We start from the raw sequence: 27,262 nt of genomic DNA on the forward strand, positions 1-27,262 counted from the left end.
CCCATCAGCCCTCCACCTTTCTTCCCAACAAAGTGGTCAGGGGATGAATGGGCCATGAATGCCAAACTTGCCCTCTAGAGGTTGCCTCTCCAGGACAGCCTTGAGGCACAGCATGGGGCAGATTTCTCACCTGGTCCCTGGGACGTAAATCGCCCATATCTGGTCCTCTGAAGGATCTCAGTCTAATCTATCTATCTATCCATCCATCCCTATACACACCCAGCTATCTATCTATCTATCTCCAGACACACCCATCAATCTATCTATCTAATCATGTCCCCATCAACTGAGCAGCTCATCACATCTACCCAAAGACACCTTTACCAGGCAGAGAGATGGGCTATTAAAATGAGCAGCTCTCACTAGCCTCTCACAGCCGCTCTAGGTCACGACCCTTCTTCTGCCAGATTCTCATCTTCATTGACACTGCTGTAAACCCAGAGTGGCGCCTTCAAAGTCACCAGCAGAGCTGAGCTCGTGCGCTGGCCCCTTAGATCTATCAAACCCCTGAAAAAAACCAGCATCCGTCCCATCTTCCAAGGACATGTCTAGGACTTCAGAAGGAACCCAGGTTTGTTGCTCTAAGGTGGTGGTTTGCCACCTTTTCCATCCTGGGACCCCTTCCCATCGCTTCCCTTTTAGCGATACAATGAGGGTCAGTTGTTGGTAACTCCTGACAGCTGGGGTGTCATGCCCCAAAGGGAGAGGAGGGACCTCACTAGTGATGTGTACGTAGTTATTAATCAATGTATTTAGTTATTAGTCTAAATTTTGGTTATTACAAACTTGCCTTCACTTTTGGGAGATACTTATTTACAATTCCTTCCATACACACGGCGCCCGGAAAACACATCAGTGCTTCTGGTTATTTATTTACTGATACAAAATGTTCAAGCCAATTAAGGAAGTTCCTAGAAAATCTCTGCTTTCTGTCCACCAGTGGCAGGTACCGAGGGCCGGATTCTCAGAGGGCTTTAACTCCCCTGGGCATTAGCCTCCCGAGTGTCAAGGAGGATGAGATCTCCTTGGTGACCCTGGAAGGCAGCTTTAGAACTTGTCTTCTGGGTTAACATTCTGTGTTGTGCTCTGTTAGACTGTGTTCATTGTTCATTCTGAAAATTCATAGTTTTCAGCCAGAAAGGGCCACTGACCCCCTGGATCACACCGGCCCTAGGGCTGCCCTGAACCGAGAGTTGTACAGAATATTTGATAGGCGTCGTCAGTTGAAAACTGTAAATGTAGGTTGTAAATCCAGGAGCCTTTTGGGCCGAAGGCAAACAGCCGACAAGCGTGGCTTTGAACATACCAACCCCTTCTCCTTCCACACCTGCCTTGTGGTTCGGACCACACTGGAACCCGTCTGCTGGGGAGAGAGATGCCACATGGTGGATGCCACAAATGCCTTCTTTGCCTGACACTTATCTGTGGCTGTGCACTGGATTTTGCTGGCCTAGTTTCCCTAGCTGTGTGCGTCCCTGACACCTCGTCCGATTTCAGACCACATCCTGCCTGCCCTGCTGCCCCCTGGACCCACTGGGATGAAGACAGCTGCTCCGAGGGACAAGGGCAAGGGTGTCCTTAGCCCTGAGGCTCAGGTTCTCAAAGGTATATAGGAGTTAGGTGCCTAAATACCTTGAGGGCCTTCCTGCCGGCTGGGTTTCCCGTGTCTCTAGGCTGCTGGATCTCCTGGCCCACAGAGAAACCAGGGAATCCCCCCACCTGACAGACCAGGGAGGCAGGAAACTCCAGGATGACTCTGTGGGACAGGCTCTGGCTGGAGCTGTCCCCAGAGACGTGTCACTCACCCGACTACTGGATCAAAGCAACAGGTTTAATGAGTTGGTGTCTGGGTGCTGTGGCGGATCTGAGCGAAGAGCCCAGCTGGCCTGGTATCCCGTGTCCAAGAGCGAGGCGCAAGACACCCAGCAGGAGAGAGTTCTGGGATAACTGGCCTCCAGGGGAAGGTTCCTCCTTACTCCCTGCCCCACCCTAGAGTAGAGGCCAGGTCCTGCCCTGGAGCTGGGGGCTTTATAGCACAGCCAGAGCACTGGTTAATGGCTTTAATCCCTCCCATGGTCATTCTAGATATTCTTGTCTCCATCACCGGTCTCCATAAGTGCCACTCCGGCCATCACCCACTTTCCCTCTCTCTACTCCTCTCCCTCTCTTCAGCCCCACCCATCCTGGCCACACCGAAAGCAGAAGCAGGTGCCAGAAAACTCACTGCGGACCCCAAACGCCGCCAGCGAAAGCAGGCGCTCTGGGGTGGGGGGACTGCACAGGTCCAGGGGCTCCAGGCTGGGGGGTGGGCAGTGGTGGTGTCACGCAGGGGCCAGGTCAGAGCCCCACCCCACAGGCTGGTTGGGTTCTGGTCGCAAAGAGCCAGTGTCTCTCTCTTTCACCCCATACACCTCCAATCTGTATCTCCCTACAGGCCCATCTAGCCATCCAGCCCACTCCGTCCAGCACCAGCACCAATGTGCTGGGCCATGCTGCATTCCCGCCCTGCCCCGGGCCAATGGCGAGAGGTCGAAGTAACCCACTTCCCTAGCCTCAGAGCGTTCCCCCTGCTTTCCCCCTCCACACCTGCCAAGATCAGCGAGCCCATTGATAAAAACCCATAGAGGGAAGTCGTTCTACTATAACATCCCATTTCCCCTTTAGCACCACAGCCCTGGGGCGGCTCTGGGTGGGGGGCCGGGCCGGCCCCAGAATACAGGGAGCCCCGAGGGGTTCAAGGCCTGGCCCTGCCCCCCCAATTCTCTCGCTGCCCCAAGGCCAGGATTGCGGGCCGTTTAGGCCAGACCCATTTCACGACTGCTGCCCCACTGCCCAGAGTGGGGTTTGTTCGCCAAGAGGCACTGGGAGGGCAAAGCCTGGGAGAGTCCCCAGGAAGAGAAAACTCCCCCTTGGCCCATGCCCTAGGTCTCGTTCCAGCTGGCACCTCGTCCCTGCGGGGCTCGGGAAGGGCTGTGTTGCAATCCGTGGATTTCACAGCTGCGTGCAGTACACTCCTGTGCAATGCGGGATTGCTGCGCCCGGCGGGTGGGGAGGGGCTGGGTTTCGCTGCGTCCCACTCGGAAATCCCATGAGACCCGTCAGCCGCGCCCTCCCCTCTCCCCCCTTGCACCCCGCACCTGAGCGGTGCTTGCTGACTCCTGGGGCCCTGCCAGCTGGCAAGGGCGGTCAGGAAACATGCCAAGGCCGGTGCTGCTCAGCACAGCAGCCGCCCCCCCGCCCTGTGGCGCTAACGAGTCCTTGCTCCCTGCCCCTGCTCCCGGTCCTCCCCAGAGCTTGGGGTGGCCAGCACGTAGCCGGGTGCTGTTGGGGGTCAAGGGGGAGTGGGCGCGTGCTGGCAAGGGGGCAGGGCTGTGGCGGTTTGGAGTGGGGGGGCAGGGGTCTCCTCCACAGGGCTGGCACGCCCTCCCCTCCTGCGCAGGGCTGGACACTCCTGGCAGGGCGGCTGGGTTTCTAGGAAGGCGGGTGTTTTTCCTCCCACTCTTTCCCTCGAGGCTCTCCCTGGCTGCGGCAGCCTCAGGGGTTCCAGCGCCGAGGGGGAAGCCCCTGGTGGTGCCAGCTGTGGCCGTTTGCCCTGCAGTGACACGGGGCCGCCAAAGCACCAAAGCCACCGCTTGGCAAGGCAGGGGCCTCCCCGGGAGAATTCCTTTCTGGCCGGGCGCCAGCCTGGCAGGGAGGGCGGGGGTGAGATACGCTGGGCCAAGCACCCCGGGGTCTCCCCGATTGTGGGGTGGCCGGCACATGGCAGCGGGCGGCTGAGGGCGAGGGCGTGAGGCTGGGCAGGGTGCAGCCGCACGGACGTGTCTGCCACTGGGCACGGGGGGGGCACGGGAGTGAGGGGGCAGCACGTGGGGCAGCCGAGCCCGGTGCACCCAGCCTGACCAGACACCGGGCTCCCGCCTGGCGCTGCTGTGGGGCCATCGTGCTCCCCTCCCGTCCCTGTGTCCCCCATGCTCCCCCCACATGCCCCCCCTTGCCCCTCAGGCCCCGTGAGCCCCCTTTTGCCTCCAGCCTCCCATGTGTCCCCTCCCCTCCCCTCCCTGTGCTCCCCCTCTAACACCTCAGCCACCCCATGCACCCCTCCCTGTGCGCCCCCCCTCTAACCCCTCAGCCCCCCATGTATCCCCTCCCTTCCCTGTGCTCCCCCTCTAACCCCTCAGCCCCCCATGCACCCCCTCCCCTCCCTGTGCTCCCCCCTCTAACCCCTCCGCCACCCCATGTGCCCCCTCCCTGTGCTCCCCCCTCTAACCCATCAGCCCCTCCATGTGCCCCCTCCCCTCCCTTTGCCCCTGTACACCCCCTCACTCCTCTGCCCCCATGCTCCCCATCCCCTCCCTGACCCACTCATGCCGCCTTGCCCCTCCACCCCCCATGATCCCCCTCTCGCCCCCAGCCCCCACATGAGCCGCCTCCCTGTTCTTCCTCTTCTCCCTCCACCCCACCCTGCCTCGGTGCTTGCCATGTGCTTCCCCCCCCCGCCGATTTCTCCCTCTTCCCCCCTCCACCCCCAGCCATTCCTCACCCTCCTTCCCAAGGCCCCCCAAGGACCCGGAGTCAGTGCCTGGCCCCAACCGTGCCCAGGTGCCCGAAGGCCGTTCCCTGGCGCCTCACCTGCCCATGGCTCCAGGGGAACCTGCCCCGCGCATCCTGGTGGCCGCCGCGGGAGGAAGTGGCTCCTTCCCATTCTGCCCTCGCCCGCCCCCGATGGGCGCTGTGTTTTCCACGCCAGGCGGGCACCCAGGATTCCTGGATTGTGACAGGCCTGGAATTCCCGGCTCACTGGGGGAGGGGGATGACATGTGTCTCCAGCTCCCCCCCCGCCATGCCTCGCCAGGCATCCCCCCCATAGACTGAGTGCTCTGCTCCCTGCAGCAGCCCCACTTGCCTCTGCGGGGGGGGGGGAGCCCTAACCCCTACATCCCTGGATTGTACGGCTAGGTCGGGTCTCCCCCCAGGCATCAGCTGGGGTCCCAGGGAAGCGTGAAGGCAGAACAGACTGTGGGTGGTCCCGGGGGCTCGGGGGGGTGTCTCTGAGATGGTATCGTCCTGAGCCCCCCCCCATCCAGTGCTAGCCACCAGCCACCAGATCCCTCTCACCAGGGGAGATGTCATCCCCCTCGCCCCAGGACACCCTGCCCCCAGGGCCCTGCCACTTTGCTGCCCCCCAGTAAATCCATCCCTTCGCCCCTGGCCCCCCCCCCCCGGGTCCTGTCCCTTTGCCCCATCCCCTCGGACTCCATCCCTTCACCTCCCACCCCTTCTGGGCTCCATCCCTTCATCCCTGCCCCAGGGCCCCATCCCTTTGCCCACCCTGGCCCAGACCCTATCCCTTCAGCACCTGCCATCCCCCCAGGCCCTGTCCCTTCACCCCCCTGGGTCCCGTCCCTTCACCCCCTGGCCACCTGCCCAAGGGCGCCCCCCACCCCCTCTTGGCCCTGTCCCTTCGCCCCTCCACCCCCTCTGGGCCCCATCCCTTTGCCCACCCCGGCCCAGACCCCATCCCTTCAGCACCCGCCATCCCCTCAGGCCCCATCCCTTCGCCCCCCCCTTCCCTGGGTCCCATCCCTTTGCATCCCCCCCAAGGCAATGCCCTTTGCCCCCTGTCCTCGATGTTTTTTTTCTCATTCCTCCTTGGTTTGAAATTAAACTGAGCACAGCTCCCCGCTCGTGGGATGAGCCCCCCCGCAACTCCCTTCCCCATGGGACAACCCCCTTCACTCCCGGCCCGCCCCACGCTGGGCAGCGAGCATTGCAAAGGGGGTTACTGTGGGTTGACGTTTGATGCCTTGGGGAGACATTCACACAATCAGCCCAGTGCCCTGCCCGCCTGATTGCTGGGGTTCTCAACCACATCCCTCCCAAATAACGCGGCACCCTGCCCAATAGTTGACTGTGTCAGGGAAACTGAGGCCTGACAAGTTCAGCCAGGTTGGGGACAAAACTGGGAGAGCTGAGAGGGAGCAGGAGGGTCCAGTGGTCAGTACAGGAACCCAGGAATCAGGACTCCTGGGTTCTGGCCCCAGCTCTTGGGAGGGACGTGGAGTCTGGTGGGTTAGAGTCGGGGGCCTGGGAGCCAGGACTCCTGGGTTCTTTCCCCAGCTCTGGGAGGTGTTGGGGGTCTGGTGGGTTAGAATTGGGGGGGCTGACAGCCAGGACTCTGGGAGGGTGGTGGGGTCTAGTACTTAAAGCAGGGAGCTTGGGCCAGGACTCCGGGGCCCATTGCTGACTCTGGGATGACGTACTCAGCAGTAAGAAAATACCTGAGGGTTTGTTGGGTTTGGGTTTGGGTTTGGGTTTGGGGGCGTGAAGGGGGATTTGGGAGCTGCCCGGTGTTGCCCTCCTCCCCCCCTGCCCCAGATCAGGTGTCGCTCTCTGTAGGGAGTCGTAGGGAGCCGCAGGGAGCTGAGGAGCTGGCGCGATCCCTGGGTCCCACACTCCCCCCCCCGCCCCAGTATCGCTTCTGCTTTCGTGGGGAGGCAGCGATTTCACAGTAACTGGCCCAGGGGGTGATGACATCGTGTTCAGCCAGGGCCAGCTGACACCATCCTTCGGGGGTGCTACCTGCTGTCCCAGGGGAAACCCCACCTGCCCGTTGAGTCACCTGCAGAGCCATAAATAGAGCCTGGGCCCAGCCCAGCGCCCCACACACCAACCCAGGGCAACCCGGCGACATGCAGAGCCTCAGGAGCCACTGGCCCAGCACCCTCCTTTGCTTCTTGGGGCTGCTGGCTGCGTCCCAGGAGAGGGTCCTGCCGGGGGCACCCAGCCCTGACTGGCAGCTCTGCAGGGATTTCTCCAGCCGGGTCAACAAGCTGGCCTGGGACATAGAGGGCCACATGAGCTTGGTGAGTGGGGCTGGGCAGGGACTGATAGGGGGTCTCCCGGGGGCCGGGGGGGGGGAAGGGGAGTCCCTGCCGGCTGGAGGCAGATGTGTGGTGGGGGGGCTGTCCTGGGCTCCAGGGTCCCAGCCAGCAGACGGCCCTGCCCTGCCTCACGGGGCTTGAGAGGAAGTGCTGAGGCCACGGGGATGGGCTTGACCCCTGCAGGGCAGGCAGAGCCGAGTCAGCTGGGGGCACTTGCCTGGCTGCTGTCTAGGCAGCCCCCAGGGCCGGGGGTCCAGCCCCATTAGAGGCATGACAGTTAGCTAGAAAGGGGCTTTCAGCACTTGGGCAGCGCCGACAGAACAAACCACATGGGGCTCTGACGTGTTGGCCAGTGACCGACAGCCAGCCAGAGGGGGCATGGATGGGCTGGGGGGGGGGATGTGGCCAGTGACCGACAGCCAGCCAGAGAGGGCATGGACGGGCTGAGGGGGGGGGGGATGTGGCCAGTGACCGACAGCCAGCCAGAGGGGGCATGGACGGGCTGGGGGGGGGATGTGGCCAGTGACCGACAGCCAGCCAGAGGGGGCAGGGCGGCTGTGTTTCTAGGATGGACAGACAGGAGGAGGGTGGAGATATGGGGTGGGAGGGCTGGGGGCACATGGCTAGAGCCAGACAGATGGATGGGGCATGGAAAGGCTATGGGGGACATGTCCAGTGATAGATGGACAGACGGGAGGGGGTGTGGACAGGCTCAGGGGGGCCATGTCCAGTGACAGACGGACAGATGGACGGGATGTATGTGGACAGGCTGGGGGGACATGTCCAGTGATGGATGGACAGACGGGGTATGTGTGGACAGGCTGTGAGCGGGACATATCCAGTGACAGACGGACAGGGTTTGTGGACGGGCTGGGGGGGAGCCGGGGGAACGTGTCCAGTGACAGACAGGGTGGGTGTGGACAGGCTGAGGGGGGCTATGTCTAGTGACGGACAGACAGATGGGGTGTGTGTGGACAAGCTGCGGGCGGGACGTGTCCAGTGATGGAGGGACAGACAGCTGCAGGGCCCCCTTTCCTTTAGGGCAGGGGTATTTTGGGATTGGTGCTCCATTAGGCCCTTTGGGGTGAGTCAGGGCTCCCCGCCAGCCCCTTGCCTGGCTGCTCAGGGACATCCCTGAGGGCAATTCCTCCCCCCCTTCCAGGAAGCAGCTCCAGAAATTTACATGTCTAAAAAGCCCAGCGCATGGGCCTATCCCGGTTCTGAGCTGGGCCTTTCCTGGGATCTCAGGGGTTGGGGAGCACCAGCCTGGGACAACTTGGGGGGCAGGGGGAGGGTCTGGTATTGCATCTATCTAAGGGGTGACCCCCTGAGCCTTGGGCCCATGCAGGAGGGGTGAGCAGGGGCAGGTGCACAAAGGAGTGTGCAGCAGCTGAATGGGAATGAATGGGGGGCGAGGGGACGTCTGCAGCGATGGACGGAGGTGGGGGGGCGGCCAAGGTGATGGATGGAGGGGGGGCTGGGGGGAGTGACTGGGTCAATGGATGGAAGTGGGGGGATGTGAGGGGCCAGCTGGAGTGATGGAAGTGGGGGGCTATGGGGGCAGTTGGGGTGATGGACAGAGGAGGAGCTGTGGCGGTGGTGGGGGGCAATGGATGGAAGTGAGGGGCTGTGGGGGTGGGGGCGGCATCTGCCCTCACTGCTAGGCTGTGCTGACCCAGAGCTCTGCTGCTCCCAACCAGATGCACCTGGTGGAGGAGAAGCCCAGCGAGGACCTGACCCCCCAGATCCGCTGCAGTGACAACTGCAACCCCGACAAGCTGGACTCTGACCAGGTACCAGACAGACGGGCCCCAGGGTGGGGGGAAACAGACGGGCGAGCTGGGGGCAGAGAGGGAAGGGCAGATGAGCTAGCTGGGGGGCAGGAAGGGAGAGAGATGTAGAAAATCATCATTCAGCCCGCCTCAATAATGAGGGGGACCTCAGGGGGGAGGGCTGCTGATCTCCCCCCATAGCTGGGCCTGGGTCTCCCCCAGCCACAATCCCCCTGGACTTGGGAACAAGCCCCTAGCTGTGGGTGGAGAGCAGCAGGGATGTGGGGGACCCCCTGACACCCCCTCATGCCCCCCTCCCATCCCCAGAGCTGCCTGCGCCGGATCCACGAGGCCCTGTGGCATTACCGCGCCCTGCTGGGCTCTGACGTCTTTGCCGACCTGAGGGGCCCAGCTGACAGCCCCATGGCCGCGCTGCAGGGCGCCCTGGCCCAGCTGACCAGCCTCATCCAGGTGAGAGGGGCCCAACGGCCTGGGGTCCACCAGCTGCTGGGTGGGGGGGGGGGAAACTGAGGCTCACGTGGGGCAGCAGGGGGTGTGGGGAATAACCCCCCAGCAGCAGCCAGGGGCTCCTGTTGGCCCCCTTAAGGCCTGGGTGCCACCAAGTGCCAGTGCCATCTCCCAAGGCCTGTGCCAGGCTGGGGGGGTGGTTCTAGCTCCTGGGCCGGGGCTCAGCGTAACCCCGCTCTCTTTCGCCCAGCAGAATGGCAGCTTCGCCGAGGGCTCAGGAGCCCCACCGCCGCAGAGCGAGCCCTGGGAACGGCCCCTGATCCAGCACCGGATCCTCTGCCAGCTCCGCTCTTTCTCGGCCGTGATGGCGCGGGTCTTTGCCCACAGCGCGGCCACCCGCTAAGCTGAGGGGGGAGCATTTATCCAGGAGCGACGGAGCCAATTGCACCCCAGCCGCAGGTGCCACAGACCCCCGGCTCCTGTCCGCCTGCCCGCCCGGTGAAGCAACCCCAGCCCCGGGCTGAGCTCCGCCCACTTCTGGACTCTGACAGTTGTTGTAAAACACGCCCCCCCCGTGTATTTATTGCCCGGCCAGCGGGTTATTTATGAGCAGCCGCTGTGTATTTATGCCCCCACCGGGTGGCTATTTATGTTATTTATCGGCTCCCCAGCCACAAGTGGCTAGTAAAAGGCTTTGATGTGTACAGACTGGCCTACGCCTCGGGGTGTTCAGAGGGTTTATTATACACCTAGAAAGCCCTTGGGGCAGCATAGAGAAGGGGAACGTCCCAGCAAAGTCCTCCTAGGTCAGGCCAGGGCCCGACCCCCTCAGCCCCAGCTCCAGCCCCAAAGAGTCTGCGGCTTCCAGGGGCCCACACTTAACAGCGGCCCCTGGCCCTCCTCAGTCCTTTCTTCTGTTCCCGGGCAAACCTTGGCACCTGGCCCTTCTCTTCCTCGGCTCTTTGTTCTCCAGCTGGTCCCACCTGGCCGGCTTCCTGCAGAGGGTCGGCTGACTGGGGTTGTTAGCTGCTAGGATCCAAATCTCCAGGCCATTGTCTTCTGGAGCCCCGCCAGCCAGGCAACAGTCAAACCTGGGTCACTGCAAGGAGTAAACCTTTCCCCTGCCCCGCACCTAGTTAACAATGCAGCACACAGAGAAACTGAGGCACACACAGTCGTCATACAAAATATTATGAACAATTCCCAGCCACGTGGCTGGCACCAGGGTGGGGGAACAGGGGGTTGCAAGGGCCACGGCCCCCTTGGGCCATGCAGCTCAGGACAGTACAATCTCAGAGATCTCCCACCCAGACCCCCTGCAGCAGCCTCCCAACCCAGCTCAGCCCCACAGGCCCCAGCCCCCCCTGCAGCAGCTCCCCAGGAATGGGCCAGAGCCTCTCCCATATGATCATAGAATGTCAGGGTTGGAAGGGACCTCAGGAGGTATCTAGTCCAAGCCCCTGCTCAAAACAGGACCAATCCCCAATTTTTGCCCCAGATCCCTAAATGGCCCTCTCAAGGATTGAACTCACAACCCTGGGTTTAGCAGGCCAATGCTCAAATCACTGAGCTATCCCTCCCCTCCAGGGCAGTGATAGGGGCAGGGGCTTCTGCCCGTCGGCAGGCACCAGGGGCATCATCCTTCCTGCTCTGCTTGGCCCCCCACCTCCTCGGGAGGAAGCAGCATGGTTGAGGGGCAGGGGGGACACGGATGGACTGAGGGGCAGGACACCTGGGATCTGGTTCCAGCTTGGATGCCCTGGGAAGCCTCAAGCCAGTCCCAGCCCCTAGTGCACCCCCGGAGGGGGACATCTGGTAACACATGCACTCACCCTTCCCTGCTCCTCCCCACATCCAGCTCCAGGTCCCCTTGCCCTGGAACCAGCCCAGCGTGGGGGCCTCAGGCCCCAGGAGCCAGCCAGGGCCCTGCTTCTGGCCTGGGGGGAGCAGAGTTCTGCTTCGGTGAAGGGCCAGTGGCTCCCCTTCAGGTGTGGGGGGACTCCCCTCCCCTATAATCTGTCGGGGGGGAAGAAGAGAGTGGTGGGAACAGTAGAAGAGGGGGTGGTGCCCTCTGATGGCCACACAGAGCACAACAGCTGCAGGAGGGTGTGGCCCACACAGGGCCCCCACATAAGTGGGGGACAGACAGTTCAGGGGATTACCCCCCCGGAGACACCGTGAAGCCCCCCCCAAGCACCACAGTGAGCTAGGGCGGGGCAGGTTTATTTACAAGAGAGAGTTTGTCTCACAGTCCCCGGGGGGCAAAGCCACCCACACCCTCAGCACTAAGGCCAGAACCCCTCTAGCCAGGAAGGCCCGAGAACCACAGCGCCCCACCCCCAGGCCAATGGGAGGCCCCAGGGCTCCAGGGAGCAGCCCATGCAGGGACGGGGAGACAAGACTACGCTGCGGGGGGAGTTCACAGGGTGGCTCCACTCCTCCCGGACTCCTGGGTTCTATGGTAAAACTCGCCCCCCCACCTGCGAGGACCCAGGGCAAGGCACCTAGCTGTGGGCTTAGGCTGAGAGCCCCCACACCCAGAGTCCAGGGGCTTTCACCTCCCATGGACACGTCGGGCAGGGGCTGGGCCAGGCCCCCTTGGCCTCACTGATGCCCCGAGGCCTAGCCAGAAGGCCAGGAGAGGGCGGAGCCAGGGCCACCCCCCAATACACAGTGGGGGTTGGCGAAAAGGCCCTAGCCTCCGAACCGCCCCAGCGAGGAGGCAGCAGCGGGAGATGCTGTCACTGGAAGTCCTTGGAGTCGACCTGGAACGGGGGGAAGTCGCTGGCCCCCAGGAACAAGGTGTTGCCAGGCAGCACTGGGGGGGGTGCGTCGTCCGGCAGGGGCAGGTAGGGGTCTCCGCCTTGGAGCATGTTGCAGTCTGCAAGAGAAGGGGAGCCGGACTCATGGGCACGGTTCCCTCTAAGCTGTGCCCATGTGGGTGCGCACGGATCCGAAACCCCGCGCACAGGGCAAAACACGGCGTGCACAACAATTTGCACAGAAGACATTTTTTGCGCACACGGCCTGTCAAAAATTAGAGGGAACATTGCTCATGGGGAGCCGGGGGCCACAGGGCCTGGGGAAACAGGACACAGCCAGGGCTGGAACAGCAGGGACCACTGGTCAGGAGTGAGGGGCACCGGCAGAGCTTGTGGGGAGCCCAGGGCTGGGAGCGCAGGGGACTGAAGGTCGGGAGTGAGGGGCACCAGCAGAGCTAGTGGGAGGGGATTGGCCTCTTTACTCCCCCCATTCTCTTGGTGCCAAGTGCCCTCCCCCAGGGCGGGAACTGGAGACTCACCAGCCGGATCAAACCTCATCAGGTCCAGTTCCTGCTCCAGAGCCTCCAGCACCTCTTGAGTACTGGCTCCAAGCTCCAGGGCCTCCAGCTCACTGGCTCCAAGCTCCAGCAGATTAGCTCCCAGCTCCAGCACCTCCGGCTGATTGGCCCCCGGCTCCAACACCTCCAGGTGATCAGCCCCTGGCCCCTCAGCTGCAGGGGGCGCCTCCAGCATGTCCTCTGGGAGCCACGGCTCAGGGGGTTGCCTACGAAGAGAGGGGGCGCCTGGCTTAGTGAGTGTGCGGTGGAGAGCTCTCAGGAATGGGGCAACCCCACCCAGCCCCCAAGACCCAGGCCCAGCTCGAGCCGCTCTGCAGGGGTGGGGGGATCTGAAGGGCTGCGTAGCTGAGCCTAGGGAAGGGAGGGGGTGTAGCTGGGAGTGCCCCTGGGGAGCTCCTGCGGTCCGTGGGGCAGGTACTTCCTGTGAAGGGCTGGGGCAGGCCAGCACGCAGGGACCCCGGCATCCAGCTCCCTCACCTGGAGGACACTCTGATCAGGCGCCGGTTCAAGTATTTCTTCCGCTCCAGCAGGTCCACTGGTGGGAGAAAGGAAAACAGAGGGGTCAGAGAGAGGGCCCCACCCCACCCCCTCCTGTGAGACCCTCCCCACCCCCGCTACCAAACCAGCCGGTTACCAATTCTACTTATTCTATTTGTGGCCTAGGTGTGGGGTGTTGTGCCAGGACTGGGAGGAGTGAGGGGCACTGGCACATCTGAGGGCGGGGCGGGGGAAACCCAGGGCTGGGCTAGCAGGTCCTGCGGGGGGAGGCAACCAGCCGGTACCTTCCCTCCTCTCAGTGTAGTACTTCCCAAAGGCCTCGTCCCGCGGCGTGCCGGGGTACAGGAACTTGAGGGGGTTCTCGGGGATGTTCTCGGCAGCCACCAGCTGGTAGTCATGGATGATGTCAGGCAGTGCCAGCGACGTCAACTCCACCTTGGTGTAGGGCTCCACAGAACGGACCTTGGGCTGACCTGGGGAGGGGGGGGAGGCGAGCACAGTGAGGGGAGGGGGGTGTCACTGAAGGGAGAGCCCCAGAGACAGGACAGGCTGCACCAAGGTCTCCCAGCGCCAGGAGGAGAACCCAGGAGTCCGGATTCACCATGCCCCAATCCAACCATTGGGTAACACTGCCCCCATCCCACAATAACTGGCATCCAGGGAGGGGTGCAGGGGCCTGGGAGCCCAGACTCCTGGGTTCTCTTCCCCAGTGCAAGCGCCTGGCACCCGAAGAGCCTGGCTCCGGACCTGGGGAGCAGGGGGCCGCGCCCTGAGGCAGACCCACCTTTCTCCCCGGGCTCCACCCAGCTGCAGGTGATGCCGCCCTCGCGGCTGCTCTCGCTGAAACGCAGCAGGAAGGTGCCCATCTGCTTCCTTTTCAGCAGCTGCCGCTCCCGCTTGCGGCTCACGAAGCCCATGATGTGCCTGGAGGGGAGCGGAGCCCAGGTCAGCCGCTGGCAGGGCCCCCCAGCGGAGCCCCCCCCCAGCTCAGCGCCGGGGCTGCACAGCCCCTACCCCCTTTACTGCTCCCCTAAATCCTCTTCCGCCCCTTTCACTCAAACCCCCATAATGGGCTGCGCCGGCCCCGGGTTCAGGGTCTGGGGAAAACCAGCTGCAGTTCTGGGTCTGACCACACGGGGGAGCAGGCACCCCAGGTGCTGCTCAGATCATCCCCCTCCCCATCCCCGCCCCCTCCCAGCCAGCCCCTACCCGTCCTTCCAGAGCTGGGCCAGGTGGTCTTGGATCAGGCTCAGGATCCCATCCAACCAGGTCCAGAAGGAGAAGGTGGGTGGGCTGTCCTGCAGCAGAGAGGAGGCAAAAGGCTGAGGGGGGATTACGGGGTGGGGGGCGGGGGACAGTCACACTCAGCAGCCGCTTACCTTGGCGAACCTGGCCCAGGTCAGAGTGCTGGCAGGGGTGGCTTCCGGCCCTTTAAGATGGGGGTGGGGGGGAGAAAATGGGGGGAGAAATTTGCAGGGTGAATTAACACAGCTTCTGTGGGGTCCTCGTCCCCCTCCCCAGACTCAGCACTGACCCCCCTCCCGAGCAGGGACCATCACTGTGACATGCTATACTTGGGGGAGCACCGTGTAACCTCCATATTCCGCATCGACACCGAATGGGGATATTGCGTAGAAAGGAGGCCGTGGGAGGGATCGGGGCAAGGTTACGAGCTGCAGAAAGCCACTATTCTAGCTAAATGTGTGTGTATCATCAGTGCCTAGGAAATCATCAGAGTTGTGTTGTGGGGTCGTCACTAGAACATGGTGTGGGAGATACCAGCTCCCCAGAGACAACGACAACGGGGGGGAACAAACACTGGGTGGGTGCTGAACGGACATCACCAGCCATTGTCCAGGAGAAAAGTTACAATTCAGTAACTCAGCTCAGGAGACATACCCGGGTATTGCTTCACCTGGGGACTCGGCAACGCCCCCCAGACATGCCTGGACTTGCGTTCTCCAAGCACCTGGACTTAGGGTATAAAACAGAAGGGGGGCCATGCTGGACCTTTCTCCTGCCCCCACCTACGCTGCCAGCAACAAGGACGCTCAGAAGACTGAAGACTCCAGCAGAGACTGGCCCAGGTTTCAGGGGTGAAATCTGCGTACTATGAACGGCTATGTCCAGTGTGTGATTTTCTCTTAGTAACGAATTCTAATTTTTTGCCTATCACTTAAAATCTCTCTTTTGTCGTCAATAAACTTGTTTAAACTGTTTATCTTTACCAGTGAGTTTGCCTGGGGGGTTTGGTAGGGGGTTTGCAAAGGCTGGTGTACGCCCACTTTCCATCGATGAAGCGGGGAACCAATCAATAAATTGGCACAGCTTGTCTTGAGCAGAGCAGGACAGTATATTCCTGGGGTGCAAGGCTGGGAGCTGGGCGGATTCGGCTGGTGCCTCTCCCGGTGTGATTCACGAGTGGCTCTGGGAGCAGTCACACAATCTAGCTGGGGGGCGGGGGGCGCCACATGCGGTTGTGCTGAGCGCCTGGAGGGGTTTGCTGCTTGTCACCAGCAAGGCATTGTGAGAGATAGCCCAGATTAGTGAGTTCAGGGGTCCCACAGTTGTGGGATCCCATCACAATTGCCCCCCCGACACTGCAGAGGGGAAAGTGGGGTACAAGGAGGAGAAGCGACTCCCCCAAGGTCAGACCCGGGAGGAGAACCCAGGCGTCCTGGCCTGTCCTGTGCCATTCTTCCCACCTTCGCTGCCCGCTCCACACATATGGGAGGCAGCACAGAGGCCAGGGGGTCCGGCCCAGCTGCTCTGAGCCCTGTGGACTTGGGGGTCTTCCCTTTAGGCTCACCCTCCCCTCAGCGCTGCCCAGAGACCCTGGTGATGGGCTACGGCCGGGACAGGCCTGGGCCATTCCTGCCCAGGAGAGTCTATGCTTTGTAGCCCATAGGGGTGCTAGCCAGGTGCCGACTCCCCCCTCTCCCCATTGTCGTTCGAGGGGGGGCCATTACCAAAGAGCTTTTCCGCCAGCATGTGCAGCTGGTCCTTGTCCAGCCCACGCTCGGTGGTGGCTGAGAACTGCCAGCTCAGCACCTCGGCCAGCTGGGCCCAGGGGGCAGCTGGTGGCGCAGAGAAGAACAGCTGGTTCTGCGGGGAGAGAGCGGGGGGTTAGAGGGGGAGGGGCTGGGACACCCCGGAACCGGATTGGAGCCCCGCCGCTGGAGTGGCATGTGGGGGGGCGTACGGGCTAGAGGAACATGGCTGCCAGGGGGGCCCCCGACACCTGGGCCGAACCGCGCGTGGGGAAGAGATGCCCTCCTCCCACTGTGGTGTCCTGACCCCGCCCCCGGCCCCCCACAGTCCCCAATTGTGCAGAGCAGCCGTGTGGCGGGGGAGGGGGGGGAGCTCCTCACCTTGGCGTCTGGGCTGAGCATGTTAAACCAGAGCACGGAGGCCCAGGCACTGGAGAACTGGTTGTTGTTAGAGATGATCACCACGGGCAGGGTGGATGTCTGGGGGTGGGGGGGGAGAGGAGAGCCGTCAGCGGGGGAGGGAACGAGCCCCCCACCCATGCATCCTCCGCCCACACTCAGGCCCTCCCCTCGCCCACCTGCAGCTCCAGCTCCAGATCCTGGTACTTATAGTCCAGTATGAATGTGATGAGGTGCAGCTCCTCCGTGATGGCCAGCAGGCCCTGCAACAGAGATGGGGGGGGTGTCAGCCAGGGTCCCAACCCCACCTGGCCCCAGACCCCTCTTGGCTGCAGTAGATGGCCTGCCCCTGCCCCTGCCCCCCCAGCGGGTTCCCCCCCCCCCGGTGCTTCAGCGCCTCCCAGGGGGTCCCCGGAGAGGGGTTCATTAAGGGAGGTCATAACCCAGTGGGTCTGGGCACCTCCAGGGGCAGCAGTGAGACCCATCTGGGGTGGCAGCCCCGCAGGGGGCAGCATGGGGGGGGCTGTAACCAATAAGCCCAGTGCCAGCTCTCCTCTCCCACCCAACTCTGCCCTGGGGCTGTTCCCCCCAGGCCTGGCTGCAGGCGCCAGGGCCCCCCTCCCGCCGGCAGGGCACGTGCAGGAAACCCACCTCGCTGGCACCTTTGCTGCCTTTGCCTGAGGTCCCGGCCCTCTGGTCCTTCAATGACTGCAAAGGAGAGGGGGCAAGAGTCAGCGCTTGGCCCCTGCCCGCCCAGCCCAGCCTGCAGCAAGGTGGGCCATGGGGCCAAAGACTCCCCCACCTCAGAGTCCTGGCTCCCCACTCCCCCTCCCCAAGCTGAGAAGCCAGGCATCCAAGCTCCGCACCCCACCCGCCCTCTGCTCCCCAGTCCACTGAGAACCCAGGCGCCCAGGCTCCCCATCCCACCCCCTCCCCAAGCTGGGAACCCAGGCGTCCGGGCCCCCTACGCCTGGCCCATACTATATGCCGGAAGTCGCAGACCAGCCCCTCCATCTGCGGATCGTCCTGGACCAGCGTCTTGCTGGTGGACGTCAGGATGTTGAACTTCCGGAACCTGCAGGGAGAAGCGAGAGGGGCGAGGCCGTGAGGCCGGCCATGCCGTGCTGGGGCAGAGACCCGGGTTCGAGTCCTAGCCGTCATACGGAAGTAAGGCCCTGGGCTGGGTGGGGCCAGAGACCCCAATGGTGGGTGCCCAGTAAATGCTCTCTCTCCAGTCTCTCTTGGGTAAGAGCCCTAGGCCAAGCGCATGGGGGGCACTGCCGGCCAGAGGGCAGCTCTCAGCCCCGGGCACCTTGGCTGGAGCAGAGCTGGTGCTGGGAACAAACTGGATCCCTGCCCCCTACCCTGGGGCCAGATCGGGGCTGGTGCCCCCTAGAAGGAAAGGCCCGTTCCCCCCTCTGCCCCCAAGCCAGCCAGTCCCTGCCCTGGGGCCAGATGGGAGCCAGCACTCCCTAGAGGGGGAAAGGCCTCATGTCCCAGTCCATCCATTCCCCCCAGGTTTCTCCTAGGTGCTGGCCCGATTCTCACCCTTTCACATTGGGGGGATGCCTGCAGGAGGAAAGACAAGACACCATCAGTAATCAACTGGTTCACCGGGTACCCTGCCCCACCCCGGTCTCCCCCAGCCCCAACCAGGGTTTCCTTGTCCCCTCAGTGCCGGGTTCCCATCCCCCAGCCAGAGCTCCTTGTACCCCTGCCCCCCACCCCCTGCCTTGCAGCTGGGCTGGCCTCCAGGCCCCAGGGGGAAGGGGGTTAAGGCCCTCACGGGGGGTACGGGGGAAACTTGACTCACTGGTCGAGGACGATTTTCACCTCCAGCCGACGGCTTCGATCCTGCAACTTGACCAGGAGCCTGTGGGGAGAGGAGCCCATCACCCTGGCCACTGGACTGGCAGGGCACATGGCCTGCATGAGGGGAGGGTGGGCCCCCTCACCCTCTAGCACCCGCTCCCAACAGGGCCCATCCTGCCAGGGCCAGAAGCAGGAACCTGCCCCTGGGGGGAAGGCTGTGGAGTAAGCGCCAGCCCCCCCACGCAGGATGGTCGGGGACAGGCGGGGCGCCATGGGCTGGGGGGAACTCACCTGGCGCGGACAGAGAACTTGCTGCCAGTTTTCAGAACCAGGGGCCTCCGTTTGAGGAAAGGCATGATGGGCTGGATTTCCACCACAAAGGCACTGGGGGGTGGGGGAGGCGTTAGCACCGCAGGGTGCCCTCCAACTCGCTTCAATTCCCTCCTCCCCTGAAAACCATGTAGCCCAGCGACCCCTTCCCCTCTCCTCTGGCCTGAGCAGGCCGGGTCTCTGCACCAAGGAGCCCCTCCCCCATGTGTCTGTGGGACAGCCCTGCCATCAGCCCCCCACGCTCCTAGGGGCAGCCCCATGGCCCCTCCACACATCATACCACCCCCTCCCTCGCTCCTAGGGGCAGCCCCCCACCCCCATGTACCAGCCACCCATGCACCCCCATGCTCCTAGGGGCAGCCTCCCACCCCTCCACGCATCATCCCACCCCCTCCCTCGCTCCTAGGGGCAGCCCCTGCTCCCCCAGTGCACCACTTCCCCCCACCCTCAGGTTCCTATGGGGCAGCCCCCCCCACCTCCTAGCCCCCTCCCCGTGGGCACAGCCCCCAGCACCTCCTCAAGAGACAGGAGAGGTGCTCCTGCAGCCGGCTCTCCAACAGGGGCAGCTGTGTTTCCAGCGGGTCGTGCAGATAGGTGAGCTTGGTGTGCTGGTCACCCAGGGCCCGCAGGAGGCGCCAGAGCTGGAACAGCACCTCGGCCGCCCCCGTGAACCTGCAGGCAGAGATGAGCCGGGTCAACCCGGGGGTGGGGGGACCCCTCTGGGACGCGTGGCCGGCCGGGGAGCCTCGTCACCCAGTGGGATACACATGAGGCGGCCCAGAGACCCCTGGTGAGCCGGCCCAGGGGGACTAACCACAGGTCGGACGTCCCCAGAGGACCACTGTGTCTGTGTCTGCCCATGTGACCCGCTTCCCCCCCAGGCAATCACTCGCTCGTTTCTCTTCCCTAGTTAATCAACCGCCGGATCCTTTCGGACAGGACTGGCTAAAACCGCTGGCGCTGGGACCGGCTCTAGGGGCCGATGGACGTGGGGGACGTGCCTGGTCCTTTGGGATGGGGAGTCACCTGAATATTGGGGCAATCATGGACCATCTGTGCAGAGGAAGGCTCGCCCGGGTATGGAGACAGGCCGCAGAGCCCCAGGGGCTGGCTGGGACACTGGGGGGGTTCACCCTTGTTCCTGGGTTGGGGATCTCGAATTGCAGACTGTACAGCCAGCCAGGGGTTTGCGCTCAGCTGGTGGAAGGGTCCCAGACTCCCAAGGGGTGGGGTGCTGCATCCCCCAATCGTCTCCTACCAGGTCTGCAGGTGGCTCAGGCTGGTGTCGCAGGCTGCCTGGAGGCAGGCCCTCCTTTGCCGGTCCTTCCACTCGGCCAGCTCCTCCAGCAGGAAATCCTGCAGCGTCTGGCAACGGCCCAGCAGCTCCTGCACCCGGGCCAGCACGTCCTGCCAGAGAGACTGTGTCCGTTGTGACCCCGGGCCACCCACAAGGGGCACCAGGCCCTGGCCCGCCGGCTCCTGCTAGTTCAACCGGGGGGGTGTAGATAAATCTCTACATTAAGCATCTTCACATAACTTTCATATGACTGTGTTACGCCTCTATTTTCATACAACTTTGTATCAGATCCTTATATAGAAAACTTTGAATTGAGCCCTGTATAACGTTAAAAAATAAAAAGGTCTTTTTGCTAGGAGTAGAATAAGATCCCCCCCACTCCCGCCTTTTTAATCAATTGCCCTGTTGAATGACCCAGGCGTGGAAGGCAGCACCTCCAGACAGCTGCAACAGTTGGAGAGGGGATGGAAGCCAGACCCCAGGCCAACACAACTTGTCAAGTGAGCTCACTGAAGAAGAGCCGACACATTGACGGCCTTGGGGGTTAGAAGCCAGCACCTTCTTTTGAAGACACCCTCTTTGAACAGCATCGGGACAACGCCCAGAAGGAAGCAGCACAAAGGACCAAGGGACACAGGCACAGATTTTTGCCTCTGGGACAGATTTGCATGAGGGGGAAGCTGCTATAAATGTGAGGTGTCTTCCAGAGGACCCCAGGTCTCGTCTTGTCAACATGGGAGCATCGATCCGGTTGCCCAGCTCCACCCCTCCCCCATCTAACTCACCTGGCCAGTGAAGTTAAGGGGAGCAACTCATTGGTAACAACAACAAGAAGGGGTGTGTGTGTGTGTGTATATCATCTATCATATGCGTATGATATAGTGTTGAATGATACATGTATTACCAAGAAATGTGGCGCTTTGCCTTATTCCCCCTGAACAGACCCTGTGAAGTACTTTAAGTACAATGCAGGGGTGGCGACGGGGGAAGGACGACAGGGAGAACCCCATGGGGAAGACACCAGCCCCCCTGGGGCAACCGGCTCTGCACAGCTCCCAGCACAACATTGAGCCCAGCCCGGCTAGGAGGCAGCTCCTGGGAAACTGAGGCACGGCTGGACAAGACCCAGTGGGGAAGGGACCCAGGAAACCGGCCCCCAGAGAAGGTGGGGGACGGAGGGGGAAGGGGTGACTGCCACCTTGACCCAGCTGCTCCAGGGACCCACGGAGCCCCGCTAGGACTGCTTCCCAAGCAGGGGGCTGGCCCCATGTGGAGCCTCACCTTGCGGCTCCGGTCCAGGCTGTTCAGCATGGCCTGCAGCTGCTCCGTCTGGCGGGCCAGCTCGGGGCTGGCGGGAGTGCCGTTTGCTGGGGAGACGGCAACAGAGCGCAGTGAGGGTCGGGGGGACAGGAACGGCAACCATGGGGTCAGAACCCACCCCTAGTGCCGCGGGTGGGGAGAGCTCCCCATCCCCCACCGCGCAGCGCCCCCTACTGACCCCCCACCACGCCCCCCCGCCGCGCAGTGCCCCATACTGAGCCCTCGCCCCCACCGCACAGCGCCCCCTACTGACCCCCCCACCGTGCAGAACCCCTGCTGAGCCCCCGCCGCGTTCCCTGCTGACCCCCCTGCCTCCGCCGCGCCCCCTACTGAGCCGCACCGCCGAGCCCCCAGCCCCCACCACGCAGCGCCCCCTGCTGAGCCCCCCAGCCCCTGCAGTGCAACGGCCCCTGCTGAGCCCCCTGGTCCCTAGCTGGGACAGGGGCAGCGCTGACTGCAAGGGGAGAGCGCCCCCTGATGAGCCCCCTGGCCCCTGCCACGCAGCATCCCCTGCTGAGCCCCCCGTAGTGCAGCACCCCCTCTGGGGAGGAGCTCTCTTCTCTGAGTCACCCCCCAGCCCCTCCTGGGGCCCAGCTCTGCCTTTATTCAAAGGGAAATCAAAGGTCTACACCCGCCGGGCTCTCCAGCATCCCCAGCCTGGCTGCTCCAGCACGCTGGGGTACAGCAGGCAGCGGGGATCCCCCACCCCTCTGACTACCCCTAGCCCCTAGTGCTGCTTGGCCCCATTACCCCCCTCTCCACCAGCCAGCCGGGTCCTGCCACTCTGCAGCTGCCAGGCCCTGCCCGGCTCGGCTCCTCACCAACCATACGATGCATCTTAAAGCGGAAGTCAAAGGTGTCCTGCAGCTCCTCCAGGTGCCGCACTTCGCGATCCAGCTCCTGCGGGGGGGGGGAGGGGGCAAGGGAACCGGTCAGGGGCAGGGAGAGCCTGGGGCCCGGGCACTGGCACAGTAGCTGGACCTGGGGCGGAATGGAGCCACCTGGTCGCAGGTTCAACCCCAGCTCCGAGCGGGAAAGTGGGCAGCACACCAGGCCCCATATGTGATAGCCGGGCCGTACCCACCTGCACCGCTGCCCTGGTCTCCGCCAGGCGCCACTCGATCTTTTGCTGCCGGTCCGTCTCCGTCGGGGCACTGGAGGGCGGCTGAGCTGCAGCCTGCAGGGGGCGCACAAGGGACAGGCCCCTTTCAGCCCCACAGGCGCCATGCCCCAGGCTGGGATCCCCACCCCACCCCCCAGACAGAGCCAGCTGCAGGCCCATGCAGGGGGGAAAAAGAGGGCCCCATGGCAGTGAGCCGCGGAGGAGGCTCTCCCCATTTGCAATGCCAGGGGGCACCAAGCCAAGTTGGGTGAGCTCTCCCCCTGCAGTCAGTGCTGACCCTGATGCCCTCACATGGCATTAGGGGGCGCTGTGCTGCGGGAAGCCAGGTGGGGGGGGGTACCACAAGCCCCGGCCCCCCGGCTTGCCTGCTGGGCCGCGAGCCCCCTGTTCAGAATGGCCTTCTCCTCCCGCAGCAGGTTGGCGATGACATTGGCCAGCTCCTCCGGGCACTCTTGGTACTTGGCCTGGAAGAGAACGTGGGGGGGGGGCGTCAGTGGGGCCGGGTACAGCACCCTGCCTCTCCCAGGCCAGCACCCCCCCGACCCCCCGAGCGCCCCGCTCCCTACCTGCAAGTTGAGCTTGGACTTTCGTAGGTTGTGCTTGAGCACGAAGTCCTCCGTGCGGGTCCCGAAGCGGCTGTACTGGTCATCCAGCTGGGCCAGCAGGATTTGGAAGAGCATGTGGGCCTCGGCAGAGTTGGGCTCAGCCGCCTGGCTCCTGGGGCAGGAACAAGGGGGCGCAATGCAGAGTCCCAGCCATGGCCAGCTCCAAGACGATCCCACGCTGACCCGGGGGGGGTGTCCCTTTCCTGCCTGTTCCCCACAAGTCCAACGGGGACCCATGGGGCCACGCCAGGAGAGGCACCCAGGGGTCATTGGCTGCATGCTCTGGGGGAGCCCCCAGCTGAGCTAATTCCTGGAGACCCACCCGCCTTCTCCTGCTCTCCCTTCACTCACATTGGGGTGGGAATCTTTTCCCTACCCCCGAGCTCCCAAATCAGACCCCCCCACACATTAGAGCTGAGACAAACCCTGCGCCTAGAGATCCTGGCTGCTGACTTCCCCCCTTAACGGTTAACCCTTCCCTTCCCGGCCCCGCAGTTACCAGTTCTTGTCTTCGAGCCAGGAGGCCAGGTATTGCCGCACCTCCATGGGCAGGTGGTCCTCCGAGTACAGCTGGTGCACCTGCTCCAGGTAGGCTTTCTCCAGCTGCTGGACCTCCTGCCACTGGGCCATGGTGGGGCTGTCCCTGGCGTCTCAGCCCCTCCTCTGGGAAGGCAAACCAGGGCAGCAGGTGAGTGGGCGCAGGGGGCCCTTCACACCCAGCCCAGGAAACCAGCAAGACAAGGACCCCAGGCCACAGAAACAGAGCCAGGGGCTGGGACACGGGACCCTTCCCCTCTTGGGAGTGCCAGCTCCAATCCAGCCCCAGGGTGGGGACTGGCGTGGGGGCTCCCCAGGGGTCAGGGCCTGGCTCCCCTCCAGGGACAAACCTGCAAATGCCCTTGTGCTGCTGCTGAACCCCTGCCTCCCTGGAGCCTGCTGCCCGAGCTGCTGAGCCCCCCTGACTGTTCTTAGAACCACAGAGAGGCCCAGATGTGGCAGAACCCTCCCCCGCTCACCACATCTGGGGCCGCGGCTCCTGGCTGGTGGATGCCGCTACTTTAATGCTGCTTTATTCTGGTGGTTGGCATTTCCAACCCCCCCAACCCCAGCCAGCCAGCCCACCCGCCCCCGTCCCCACCCTGGGGCCGGATAGGAGCCAGCGCCCTCTAGAGGGGAAAGGCCCCATGTCCCCAGTCCCCGCCCTGGGGCCAGATCGGAGCCAGCGCCCCCTACAGGGGAAAGGCCCCGTGTCCCTGACTCACGGGGAGGACCCACGCCTGGCGCCTGCACCGTTCCCGGCTCCGCAGCCACCACGGGAAACAGCTGCTGCTGCCTTGCCAGGATCAGATGCTGGCCTGGTGGCTCTAACCCAGCTCCCCCCCTCAGGCCCTGACCCCATGGTGCCGCTGAACCAGGCTCAGCTCTGTATGGAAACGGGTGCTGGAGACACGCCCCCCCCACCCCAGCACTCCCAGCTCAAAGAGCCACTAGTTTCCTTTGGGGGCAAGAATCCAGCCTGGGCTCCTCCCACCTGCAGGTCTGCCAGTGCCCCTCACTCCTGACCCACAGCCCCCTGCTAACCCAGCCCTGGATGCCAGCCCAGCATAAAAGGAACCCCCAGGTGGATTCAAAGCCACAGAGTGATTTGGCGCAGTTGGCAGAGGGCATCCAATGCCCCCCTAGGTCATTCCAGTATCCCTATCACTTTGCCCGTGGGGGCCTGAAGGCCGGGACACCCCGCCACTGCCAGCAGGGGCTGCCACCCCTGCCCCCAGACTGGGTTCGTTCACATGGGCGTTCGAGAACTCGACTGAACAGCAGCATGTGGATGTGAAACTAGGAGAGAAGACTCAGGCACAGATGGTACCAAAACAAACCACGTGCCCCCAGCCGCAGCCCCAGGACCTGACAGGCCCTATGCCCCCGAGCCTAACGCTGGGACTTCTTGGGGGAGCCTGGAAAATGAGTGCTCCAGTTATGGCAAAGCACCCGCAACTGGCCCTGACTCAGGGGGGTCTGCGGGCCCTCTGCAAAGCCAGCCGCTCACTTTGGGGTCCCCCTGGAACTGGAAAATGTTTGTCTCTTTAAAGGCATGAACAGCACAAATCCTTGGGAGTCTTGGGGGCCTTCAGCCAGAAGGGGCTCACTGGAACTGTGGGGAAGCCCAGGGCTTGGCTAGCAGGGGCTGCAGGAAACAGACAGGGTCGAGAGCAACTCACCAAATGCCCCCTAGTTCCGTACCTAACTTCTGTGCCAGCCTCCCTCCGCTGGCCTGGCTCCCGGAAGCTTGGCACCAGCAGCACTTGCAGCCGTTTCCCAACACACACACCCCCAACCTGCCTAGCAAGGCCCAAATCATGTTCAGAGCCCTAAGGCGCCTGGTTCCCCTATGCCAACCCGCCAGGGAGCGGACAGGCCTGGGCCTGACTAGACACGAGCTCAGTCGATGGGCCCTGGGGCTTTCTGGCCTCCAAGTCTCTGTCACCCCAGGCCCCCCGGGCCTGAGCACGAGCCCTGTCCTCTCCTCCTCGGACCCCCCCAGACTGGCTCCCCCCGGCCAGTTCCCCTCCAGGCTTGGCTCCCACGGGGTTAAGCCCTTTGGGGTGAGCAGAGGAGGGATTTGGTGCAGATGGGCAGCGCCAGGCAGATTTCTGCCCCCACCCAGGGGCTTGGGCGAGGAGTTCAGAGACGGCTTTGTGAGTGGGACTCGCTTGTCGGTGTTTGGGATTCCCCAGCAAGCCCCCCAAAGGGAAGCCGGGGGCTGGTAGGGAGGGGCCCTGTGGGGGGCACCCAGCTGCCCACCATGGGTGGGATCTCACCGTGCACAGCGAGCTGGGCAGCGTCACCAGCTGCAGCTGCCACTTGCATCACCCGAAAGCCTGGGGGAGAAGGAAACTGAACTAGACTCAGTTCCCTGATCCGTGGGGGGCACTTTTCTTATCTCTGCCCCACTGGGAACTTCTGCTCTGATCAGGGCCTTACACACCAGGGAGTGGCGGGTGCCAGCCGCTGCTCAGAGCTGCCCTACCTTGCCCTGGCCATGCCATGACACCCCCCACCCGCCATGGCAGCCTCATCCCGCCCCCTTCCCCACAGGGGCTCAAAACAGGCGGGGGGACCTAGGGAAGGGAAGGGAGGGGAGGTGGGGGGTAACATTGGCCAGGAGGCTCCTGCCCCATGGGGGAGGGCACCATGACAGCCAGCCCCCCCCGTCACGGGGTGGGCTTTCACTGGTGCTGAAAGACTCATCAGCTGGCACCGAGAGCAGCCCCCCGACACCCCTCCACTGCACCACCTCAAACTCCCCCGTGCCCCCCTGAACCCTCCCAAACTCCCCCGTGCCCCCCCAGAAACCCACCAAGCTCCCCCGTGCCCCCCCAGAAACCCCTCCCCTGCCCTCTGCCCCCAACTCCCCAGTGCCCCCAGAAACCCCTCCGCCCCGCCCCGCCCCCAAACTCCCCAATGCCCCCCAGAAACCCCCAAACTCTCCGTGCCCCCCAGAAACTCCTCCCTTGCCCCGCCCCCAAGCTCCCCAGTGCCCCCCAGAAACCCCCAAACTCCCCATAGCCAGGTCCCCCCGATACCCCTCCCCCAAGCTCCCCAGTGCCGAGGCCCCCCCAAAGCCAGCCCGCCGGGCCGCTACCTCCCAGCTCGCGGGCGCCTTCAGGTTGCCGTGGCGGGCACCGCGCTGCCCTCCCGCCGCGCAGGGAGCCGCTCTTCCGTGTCTGGGAGGAGACCCCGCCCCTGCCCGGCGCTGGTTGGTGGAGGGGCGGGGCGGAACACGCCCCTCCCGGCGAAAGCGGCGGGAGGGGAGGCGCCGGGCGGAAAAGCCGAGCCCGAAGCAGGAGCGGGCCGACCGACTTCCCAGAAACGACGTCACCCGGGAGGCGGGGCCGAGACTGGGAGAAGAGAGGGCAGGAGGGGGCGTGGCCTAGAGAAGAAGGGGTGGGGGGTGCAGGAGAGGGAGAGAATGGGGAGCAGGGAGGGGTAGGGTGGAGGTGGGGAGCAGGGAGGGGAAGTGGGGGAGCAGGGACCCCCCAGAGCCATGCACTGCACCGGGCCCAGGCACCAAATCAAGGGGCCAGGACCTTCCCCTGCTCGCCTGCAGCCAGAGTTCACCTGCCCGCAGGTGGGGGGACCTGGCAGCCAGCTGCTTTCAAGCCCTGCCCTTGCGTACCTAGCGCTGGTCATCCGTGGATCTCAAAGCACTTGACAAACAGGCCCAAGTTAGGGCCAGAACCCAGAAGTCCTGGCTCCGACTGCCCCGCTGTAATTACAAGTCTGCACTTTCCTGGCTGGTAACAAAACCCTGTGAATGCCGAGCTGCGCTGCGTTAGCCAGGCCGAGGCTGGACTGGGCAGGCTGCAGGAGGCAATTTGACCCCAGGGGCCTTCATGACTCAAGTTGCAGTGGGAGAAGTCTAGGCT

The 27,262-nt window shown here is 63.6% G+C and overlaps 2 protein-coding genes across 13 annotated transcripts; one reads left to right on the forward strand and one right to left on the reverse strand.

Annotated features, from left to right (window-relative positions):
• The first annotated feature begins 8,581 nt into the window (after nt 1-8,581).
• IL23A (interleukin 23 subunit alpha) lies at nt 8,582-9,532 on the forward strand. Its single transcript, XM_038378305.2, has 3 exons — nt 8,582-8,674; nt 8,981-9,124; nt 9,375-9,532. The coding sequence occupies exons 1-3, from the start codon at nt 8,582-8,584 to the stop codon at nt 9,522-9,524; spliced, it is 387 nt and encodes a 128-aa protein (XP_038234233.1). The 3' UTR covers nt 9,525-9,532.
• Nucleotides 9,533-9,841: 309 nt separating this feature from the next.
• Nucleotides 9,842-26,613, reverse strand: STAT2 (signal transducer and activator of transcription 2). Of its 12 annotated transcripts, none has more exons than XR_006278340.1 (25): nt 26,465-26,593; nt 23,335-23,500; nt 22,797-22,947; nt 22,596-22,694; nt 22,192-22,284; nt 21,929-22,007; nt 21,069-21,154; nt 19,749-19,972; nt 19,004-19,162; nt 18,452-18,544; nt 18,162-18,221; nt 17,897-17,917; nt 17,330-17,423; nt 17,000-17,056; nt 16,528-16,611; nt 16,331-16,429; nt 15,929-16,064; nt 14,339-14,388; nt 14,169-14,257; nt 13,744-13,883; nt 13,244-13,432; nt 12,939-12,996; nt 12,423-12,667; nt 10,471-12,002; nt 9,842-10,437 (listed from the first exon to the last, which is right to left on the reverse strand). XR_006278340.1 is itself a non-coding variant. In XM_043506521.1 (25 exons), exons 2-25 carry the CDS (start codon nt 23,463-23,465, stop codon nt 11,863-11,865), a joined length of 2,547 nt encoding a protein of 848 aa, XP_043362456.1. In that variant the 5' UTR covers nt 23,466-23,500; nt 26,465-26,593; the 3' UTR covers nt 9,842-11,862. The 12 variants fall into 12 exon arrangements, 10 of the variants coding, with proteins under 10 accessions (XP_043362456.1, XP_038234162.1, XP_038234160.1 ...); XM_043506521.1 differs by having other exon boundaries at nt 9,842-12,002; nt 12,423-12,577; nt 12,608-12,667; XM_038378234.1 differs by having other exon boundaries at nt 9,842-12,002; nt 19,749-19,897; nt 23,335-23,498; nt 26,479-26,613.
• Nucleotides 26,614-27,262: the final 649 nt, after the last annotated feature.

This window comes from Dermochelys coriacea, chromosome 20, assembly GCF_009764565.3.
Source record: "Dermochelys coriacea isolate rDerCor1 chromosome 20, rDerCor1.pri.v4, whole genome shotgun sequence".
In the NCBI taxonomy this organism is placed as follows: domain Eukaryota; kingdom Metazoa; phylum Chordata; order Testudines; family Dermochelyidae; genus Dermochelys; species Dermochelys coriacea.

What these genes read in the sequence shown, in the direction of transcription:
- IL23A (XM_038378305.2), top strand. Translation starts at nt 8,582, where the DNA reads ATGCACCTGGTGGAGGAGAAGCCCAGCGAGGACCTGACCCCCCAGATC. An exon ending in ACAAGCTGGACTCTGACCAG is followed by an intron (nt 8,675 to 8,980) that starts GTACCAGACAGA and finishes TCCCATCCCCAG; the next exon opens with AGCTGCCTGCGCCGGATCCA. An exon ending in AGCTGACCAGCCTCATCCAG is followed by an intron (nt 9,125 to 9,374) that starts GTGAGAGGGGCC and finishes TTCGCCCAGCAG; the next exon opens with AATGGCAGCTTCGCCGAGGG.
- STAT2 (XM_038378227.1), bottom strand. Translation starts at nt 23,465, where the DNA reads ATGGCCCAGTGGCAGGAGGTCCAGCAGCTGGAGAAAGCCTACCTGGAG. An exon ending in GCCTGGACCGGAGCCGCAAG is followed by an intron (nt 19,973 to 21,068) that starts GTGAGGCTCCAC and finishes CGGTTGAACTAG; the next exon opens with CAGGAGCCGGCGGGCCAGGG. An exon ending in GATGAGGTTTGATCCGGCTG is followed by an intron (nt 12,003 to 12,422) that starts GTGAGTCTCCAG and finishes CTTCTCTTGCAG; the next exon opens with ACTGCAACATGCTCCAAGGC.